This window comes from Pundamilia nyererei, unplaced genomic scaffold, assembly GCF_000239375.1.
Source record: "Pundamilia nyererei isolate P.nyererei 1_Seehausen unplaced genomic scaffold, PunNye1.0 scaffold00021, whole genome shotgun sequence".
In the NCBI taxonomy this organism is placed as follows: domain Eukaryota; kingdom Metazoa; phylum Chordata; class Actinopteri; order Cichliformes; family Cichlidae; genus Pundamilia; species Pundamilia nyererei.
The window spans coordinates 2,206,455-2,214,882 of record NW_005187422.1 but is presented as its reverse complement, the minus strand read 5'-3'; the positions used below and the strand labels follow the sequence as shown (position 1 = coordinate 2,214,882).

The window sequence follows — 8,428 nt, the reverse complement described above, 5'->3', positions numbered from 1 at the left end:
CTTTGTTTGTTTGTTTGTTTTTGTTTGAAATGATTAGCATTGCTAAGTGCTACAGTAACAAACGTTGTGTTGCTGTTTGTGTCAGGCCCATAAAGACGGCAGCCTGCAGCAGCTGCTTAACGGCGATAATGAAGACTACGACTACGACCTGATCGTCATCGGAGGCGGCTCTGGAGGCTTGGCCTGCTCGAAGGTGATGTCAGAATTCAGTATTTAGCTCTGATTTGACTGTTTTGTGTGAACTGGGATCCCACAGACAGCCGTGCTTTTGTACTTGTGTGGGGGTGCAGCTGTAACTTTGGTCACCGGCAGAATTTCAGACATTTGCAGGCTTTTGTCTTTGGGAGGATTGTTAGTGAGATTTTCACACACTTGTATGATAAACAGGGCACAGGACAGAAACTAGAGTACTAGTGTAAATGACAGGAAAACAGAAACCTGTGAAAGGCTAAAATGTGTTATCATAATGAAATATAGTGCAAGGTGGTTCTTGATCTGTGGTGGTGTGGTTGGTGATTTCTCAGAACTAGTGTGAAACTATTGCTGATGATGTAATTCACTTACACCACTTCTGTTTGCTCCATAAAACTGCAACACAGCAGTAAGATATAATCTTTTAACAACAGGAAGCTGCTACACTGGGGAAGAAGGTCATGGTGTTGGACTACGTTGTGCCCACACCAAAAGGAACCACTTGGGGTATGATACTTCCTTTTAGTAAGACTTTTGACGCAGGGTTTGTCTGGATCTGTAGTGGCTGCTAAACGACAGTTTTGCTGTGCTCTGGCTGTGACGATCAGGTCTTGGAGGAACGTGTGTGAACGTAGGCTGCATTCCCAAGAAGCTGATGCACCAGACGGCCTTGCTGTCCACGGCCATGCAGGACGCGCGCAAGTTCGGCTGGGAGTTTGATGAGACAGGTGAGGGCTCAGGGGACCGACCCAGGAGGTCACGCAGGGGTGACATCACACCAGCTTGCCGTGGTAAATCGGAGGCGAGCCCATTTAGGAGGCACCCCGTAGTCTTTCTACTGCTTCTACTGATGAGTGTCTGTTTCTGTCTTCAGTGAAACACAACTGGGACACGATGAAGACTGCTGTTAACAACTACATTGGCTCCCTGAACTGGGGCTACAGGGTATCACTGAGGGACAAGAATGTCAACTATGTCAATGCCTATGCAGAGTTTGTGGAACCACACAAAATCAAGGTAACCGACTGCTTTCAATGAAAATGAATCTTCAATAAAGTCATGCAGAGGCTTAGTCGTTTCATAACTTAATAAAGTCTTCGTTCTCTGCTTGCTCATGTTACCATCTCGCAACCTGTTACTAATCTGTATAAGCTGTCAGCTTTGAAATCATCCTGTTGAATTAACTGTTATTTTTGTGTCCTAAACAGGCTTTTCAAAAATACTTATCGGTGTTTAGAAGTTGTTGCTGTCGTTGCAATCACCTCACTAGTTGCACAAAAAGCAGATGTTTCAGAAACATCCACTACATTGAAAAAGCTTCCTGTTATGTTGCATGTGTGTCAAAATATCTGTTTGTGTTTCCTGACAGACTACAAACAAACGAGGGAAGGAGACGTTCTACACAGGAGCCAAGTTTGTTTTGGCTACGGGTGAGAGGCCACGTTACCTGGGCATTCCCGGAGACAAGGAGTATTGCATCACCAGGTGACAGCACCGTGCAGAGTACACAGAATCTGACAATTTATGTTATAGTGTGTGTGAGTGACTGAAGCTCCACCCAGAGCTCCTTTTTAGACCAGTGGATGGGTTCATGGCTGAAATAAGTGTCACTTCCTTAAGGTGTGATCTCTGAAAACAAACCTGCCCTTTAGTGATCCAGCAGGTTGTTGTGCCTCAGAGCAGCCGTCTGTCTGCCTGCTCTGTGAATGCTGACGTGAGATTATCCTCAGGTGTCTTTGACGATTATGCTCGTGTCTTGGCAGAGAGGCTCATTTATTCCACAAGGTCTTAAACCAGAGGTGTCTGAACAATGTAAGAAACAAGCCTGGGCTTGGTAGGGTTTATTCGGGGATTCTCTTCGCATCTCACAGCTGTTGTTGGACAGTCAGCCAGATTTGGTACTTTTGTTGTCAGCTACTGAAATTAAGCTACACATCCTATAGCTCACACCTGAAAACAGGATAAGCAGTAATACGGGATATGGTTGGATTTATTTGTTGTGACATGAAATACTTAATTATTTGAAAATCTTTGAAAAAAAGAAATGAATTAAAATTTTAAGTGACCAGCTTGTAGGAGCAGAGTGCAGGGCAGCACTGAGCAACATCATGAACCTTGTTCTATTAAATAATCTGCAGTTTGGCTCAAGGCTTTAAATAAGTATTAGACAGCATCTCTCCACACCCTGTGAGGTAAAAAGAAAAAATAACCTGAAGGTCTAGATCAGCAGGAGCAAGTGTCACACCTGCTAAATTCTTTGTATGCAAAACTAGCTGCACAAAAACCTGCTTTAACCTCACCTTGTTTTTGTTTGTTTGTTTTTACAGTGATGACCTCTTCTCTTTGCCTTACTGCCCGGGGAAAACTCTGGTGATCGGAGCGTCCTATGTGGCTTTGGAGTGTGGCGGCTTTCTGGCCGGCCTCGGGCTCGACGTCACCGTCATGGTACGGTCCATCCTGCTGAGGGGCTTCGACCAGGACATGGCCAACCGCGCTGGTGAACACATGGAGGGGCACGGTGTCAAGTTCCTCCGTAAATATGTACCCACAAAGGTGAGCGTGAACACAACCTGCTGTTTGTGATTTAGCTTATTGATCTCGGAGTATGCCTACATGCAATGGTAATAGCTGTAATCTTTAATGTTGTCAGGTCATGTGCTTAATAGGTCAACATTAAAAGCCTTTGATTTATAGTGAACGCAGGAGGTGGTCAGTAGACTCTGATCAGCATATAGATGAATGATGTTTTAAGCCTTTTCTCTTAAATTATGTGTCAGATAGAGGAGCTTGAAGCAGGAACTCCTGGCAGGCTGAAGGTGACCGCCAAGTCCACAGAAACCGACGAGATGATCGAGGGAGAGTACAACACTGTATGTATCGCTTCGGTTTTCCTTCACCCCTCTCTCTGCTCCGTCGTCATGCATTTCCGCCAAAAGAGTAAACGGTTTCTCTCACAGCTTATTTCTGTGAAAGAAACTACATTTAGTGTTGCAATAATCACTATTCTGTGGTCACTTTAATATTAATCGGCTCCGTAGTGTTTAGGGTACTTTTCTCTCTTTTTCTTTTTTTTTAACCCCATTTTTACAGTTTAACTAAACCAAAGATATGATGTGATATGTTGAGATACTGCCATGTAATCATCAGCTCTCATGTTAGTGTTGAGAAGATGCCATGTCTCTGGAACAATTGGCGGTGACAAAGGATTAATATCACACTGCATTAAAGCTAACAAGCTGGGGTTTTGTTCTTCAGGTGTTGATCGCAGTGGGCCGAGACGCATGCACAGACAAGCTCGGCCTGGATAAGGCAGGAGTCAAAGTCAACCCAAAGTAAGTTCAGTATGTTGTTACTGCCGAGGAGGCCATGTTTCAGGTGTATTTGCACGTGTCATTAAATCATCATTAAACTTGATAGGTCAAACTTTTTTGTGGCTTCTGTAGGCATGTAGAGTGGGGTCGTGGTCTGAGAAACTATGATTGTCACAATCTGGTGTGTATTGCCAACACATGGAAATTTTAAAATCTTTATATGGTATTAGCCTGTCACATTTGACCTCTGGCCTCTCCTTCAAGGTCAAATGAGATCAAACTTTCATAAAATGTCATCTTTAAAACTATTTTTAAAGTCTGCATCCAAATATCATGTGAGACTTGACCTTTGACCTCACATTTACATTTCACATCTGTCTTTCTGTCCAATTGGCCCCGAAATGTGTTATATCTTGGAATGAGATAGAAATATACTGTAGTATAATATTTTAGTCCACTGCAAACTTCTTGAAGACCAGAGAAAACACAGTGAATATACAGAAAATACAATTAAAAGTAAACACCGCCCAGGGTGAGCTGGCTTGATTTGCTCTCGGAGTGCTTGTACGTGTGTTCTCCTGTCCCTTTAATACTCGCAGTACAGTCACAGTGATTCAGCAGTTCTTGCTGCTCAGGGCTCTCTGCCTGGTGTGAGTGTTGGGGGAATTTGGTGGGGAGGTGAGGGGTGGCTTGTGGGTAAGATGAGAACACTGCTGTAAATCACATTGGTATTAAGTGACAGAACAAAGGAAGTATCTATATTAAAAAAAAGGCTTTCTGTTCTGAGTTCGTTTGTTTGTTTGTTTGTTTTTGAAAGAGTAAAAGTATAAAATTAGGTTTGGAAAAACATTCTTACAGACTGACACCTCCTGCAGGTCATTATTGATGCTGTTGATACCAGCATAGAAATGCAGTGTTTTCTATAAGGCTTTCTTTCCACTCTTGTGTGAATAACTGAATGGCTGAGCCTGTGTTGTGAGGCCTGTAGGGATTAAGACGGCATGAGTCCAGCTTTAAAGAGTGTTCTGAGTCTCATGACCATAGCAATTTTTAGTTGAAGCCCAGCGTTAGCCAGAGGGCTTCTGTGCTCAGGGGCCTGTGGCTGTTCTGCTCCTGCGCAGCGCAGAATACTGCCAGTGATTTGGATACTACTACAAGTGTGCTTCTCCTTTTTGCTAAGTATGAATGACCACATAGCCAGTTATCCATTTCTGCTTTGTCACTGACACACAAACGTTTATCTGTGTGGTGCTCTTTAACCTTGTTTCCTGCAGGCTTTTTGCTGAGTGTATAACTCTTTTTGGTGCTTTCTATAACGGTCCCCAGTCATCTACACAATGTCAGGCTTATTGTAAAGATTTATTATAAAGAAAATATCTGCTATTCACAGTTAAAATTGTGTAATTTTCTATTATTGTTACACCCACTTAACTTTGAACTTCAACACTCGGATATTTAATTTGAAGTCACAAAACGGGATAAAAGTCTTAAATGTATGCTCGATGATCCCATCCTGCAGGAATGGAAAGATTCCTGTGAATGATGAAGAGCAGACCAACGTGCCCCACATCCATGCTATTGGCGACATTCTGGAAGGCAAGTGGGAGCTGACACCTGTAGCCATCCAGGCTGGCAAGCTGCTGGCCCGACGCCTCTACGGAGGATCAACGGTCAAAGTAAGTACAACGTGACTGTGTCATGATTTCTGACTGTCATTCTAAAATCTATTTGTCCATTAAACTACAACCAACTCAATACTACCAGACATAAAGTGTCTGAACAGTCTTAGTACCTATTTAAGGTGCATAAAGACCTGTTTCATAGGATGGAAACTGAATGTTACGGTGCCATTAAGACTAATCTTATTTTAAAGAGGTATAGTGTTAAAATCTGAAGTAAGCCATTGAAAGGGAAGGGCATAAAGAAGGTCAGAGTGTTTTGTGCTCCAGATGATGAATCTGGTGTTCCATAACAAGATTTTGTTAATCACTAACCAAATGCTGTTTTTTGCAGTGTGACTACATCAATGTTCCCACCACAGTCTTCACCCCGCTGGAGTATGGTTCCTGCGGTCTGCCAGAGGAGAAAGCCATCGAGCTTTACGGCGAGGAAAACCTCGAGGTAACAGCTGAATTGTTGATGACAGACGAGGCTCGGCTGACTGTGCGCTCTGGTCGCTGCTTTCACATTGAATGAAACTGTCTCTAACTTACTTGGTTGTCACAGGTTGCCATCAAGCAAATGCATGCGTTTAGTGTTTTATTCCAGTCATGCAAACTCTTCAGTACATCTGTGAATGCGAGCTGACGTTGGACCACAGAACTGCGTTTGTTTTGAAGCTTTTACATTCATGTGTTTCTGGTCTCATGTTCAGGTGTATCACAGTCTCTTTTGGCCTCTGGAGTTCACCGTGCCCGGCAGGGACAACAACAAATGCTACGCCAAGATCATCTGCAACAAACTAGACAACGTAAGATCAGAGCAACTAAAATGCAACCGACAAATGTGCCTGAATCTGTGGCAGCCACCAGCCTGAGCTCCTGATTTATTTTTTTTTATGCCTCACTGCAGGATCGAGTCATAGGTTTCCACTACCTAGGACCGAATGCAGGAGAGGTGACGCAGGGCTTCGGTGCAGCCATGAAGTGTGGCGTCACCAAAGAACAGTTGGACACCACCATTGGCATCCACCCAACCTGTGCTGAGGTAAAAAGACAATGCTGCCACTTTATTTACTTGGGTATCTTCCTGTATTAGTGGACTGCCTTAGATCCTGCGTTTATGTATTTAGGATGGGGTTTGTTTTTTGGGGGGGAGACACGTAGCCAGCATCCGAGAATCGGTCCAAACCGGGCCATCTGTAAAAGTTATCGCCACCCTGCCGGGTTGGCAGGTGGCATGGACACCAAACTGAATATGAGAACAAGGCGACACAGGATTTTTAAATTGATACCACAAGTATATCTACTAAAAATCTTGAGAAGTTTAAATCTCAGTGACCTTGACCTAAAGGTCAATGGTGTGTGTTTTTGTTTTTTTTGTTTTTTCTTCTCCTGTCTCTCTCTCTGTCTCCCGCCCTCTCCCCCTTTTTACTTTTAGTTATTTTCCACAGTTTTGAGTCATGAACTTTTCATAGTGTTTTCAGTTCCTTCTGTTCTCTATAATTTCAGCAAAGTTTTAATGACGGTAAAATGAATCAGTTTTTCATTGAGGCAGACGCACAGTTCAGTGTCAAACCACTCCAGGTCCAGTATGACAGCTAATAACTGTTAATTTCCACAGCATGTTGCAATAGTACTTTCGTCAAGCCAGTAAGAACAGGAAATGACACTGGAGCTGCCTTTAGCACACAAACTGCACAGCAAGTATGCTGAAGGCAGAAAGAAAGCTGTGTATGTCTGCAGTTGTCCTATCAGACGGCCAGGATAAGACACCAGGTCCAAAGAGCAGCCATAGACGGCTTGTTTAAAGTGCTTGCTGTCTCTTTAGTGGTCTCACACTTTTATCTTGGGCTGGAACAGGATATTCATCGTGTGTAGAACTTAAACAATCTGTGTGTGTGTGTGTGTGTGTGTGTGTGTGTGTGTGTGTGTGTGTGGTGATGCATGCTTGGGAATAATTGGTGTAATTAGGGGACATGATTATTCATTATGTTAATCGTGCTGGTGCTAATGGCAGTGCATTAGGCTGCTGAGGATCCTCTTGTTTGATGGGTTTACATCGTATTTCATTTTCTGACGGTTTAGCCCAAATATGTTCATCTGAAACAAACGCAGTGCATTGATGTGACAGCCTGATGTGAAGTTTCATGTTTGGCTGTAGATGACTAAACAAACAAATGGAACTAAGAACAATTTCTTTTCAGCCAATGAGAACATGCCTGTGGCATTAAAGATGTTAATTATGTTCCTGTGTCCTCTTTACCTTCTAGGTCTTTACCACTCTGGAGGTGACCAGGAGCTCTGGTGGAGACATCACACAGTCCGGTTGCTGAGGTTAAACCCTGCATGTTTAGCAGGCTGCTCTCACGTTAGACTCCCCTACTAAACATTTTCCTCTTGACTCCCAGTCAACCTTTAACTTCAGCCTCACCTCTAGCCCCTCCCTTTACAGGGCATTTATTTCTCAGGAGCACCTGAACGTAAAACACTCGGTGTGACTGGGAGCTACGAGGTAAATGGAGATGGTCAGGGCTGAAGATCTGCGTGTCTTCTGCTCTGGCTGAAGGAGTCTGATGTGAAAGCTGCCTGCTGAACAGCGGGGTTACTCTGCTAATGTTTCTATTGGGCCCCACCAGCTTGTCACTCTCGGAGAAGCCCAAACACACACACCATTCCCGAGTGTGTGTTTGGGCTGTTTTTGACGTCCTTACCCGTAACCTCAAATAATTAGGTGGGCAAGGATCGATGTCCCTCTGTAGAAGCACCTGATGGTGGCCCGAACCCTTCGTCCAACCCCCCCACCCCCTAGATTCATCTATTATAAATTGGCTCATTACCAGTGTTTGAAAGGATGCACAATTCTGGTGCGTGCATAGGTTAGCACCATGCCTTCATCATTCCATACATCCTTCGTACAGGTTTATAAGTTGACTTATATGAATATACATGTCTTTGTCAATATTTATCTTTGCTTTGTGGAAGCACCAGAGTTTTCAGTTTTCAAGAGAAACCTGTGATGCATCAAGAGCCTGGAGACTGTTTCAAATAAGCGAATGGCAAGTTTCCACCTGGATTGCTCTGGTCGTGTTTTTGCTCAGTTTGTAATTTAATGACTGCTTGTTGCATTGTGCTGTCTCGTGCGTCGTTTGGAAGACGGCGCTCCCGTTGCTGTTGACGACATTTCATCTGTATAAATGGCTTGTTTGTTTTGTGTGGAACTTGTAGAGACTACTCGGCGTTAAATAAAGGCATGTCTATCTTCAG

General features: G+C 43.7%; 1 protein-coding gene across 1 annotated transcript in view; it reads left to right on the top strand.

The window, feature by feature from the left end:
• The window catches only part of txnrd3 (thioredoxin reductase 3), a 10,443-nt gene extending 2,015 nt beyond the window's left edge, over window positions 1-8,428 (top strand). Inside the window, exons 3-15 of the mRNA XM_005726658.1 lie at window positions 86-193; window positions 627-699; window positions 801-920; window positions 1,067-1,209; window positions 1,562-1,677; window positions 2,520-2,745; window positions 2,970-3,062; window positions 3,448-3,524; window positions 5,023-5,179; window positions 5,517-5,624; window positions 5,878-5,973; window positions 6,075-6,209; window positions 7,435-8,428. Coding sequence (XP_005726715.1) covers window positions 86-193; window positions 627-699; window positions 801-920; window positions 1,067-1,209; window positions 1,562-1,677; window positions 2,520-2,745; window positions 2,970-3,062; window positions 3,448-3,524; window positions 5,023-5,179; window positions 5,517-5,624; window positions 5,878-5,973; window positions 6,075-6,209; window positions 7,435-7,497 — 1,515 coding nt within the window. The 3' untranslated portion in view covers window positions 7,498-8,428. The remainder of the gene's footprint in view (window positions 1-85; window positions 194-626; window positions 700-800; window positions 921-1,066; window positions 1,210-1,561; window positions 1,678-2,519; window positions 2,746-2,969; window positions 3,063-3,447; window positions 3,525-5,022; window positions 5,180-5,516; window positions 5,625-5,877; window positions 5,974-6,074; window positions 6,210-7,434) is intronic.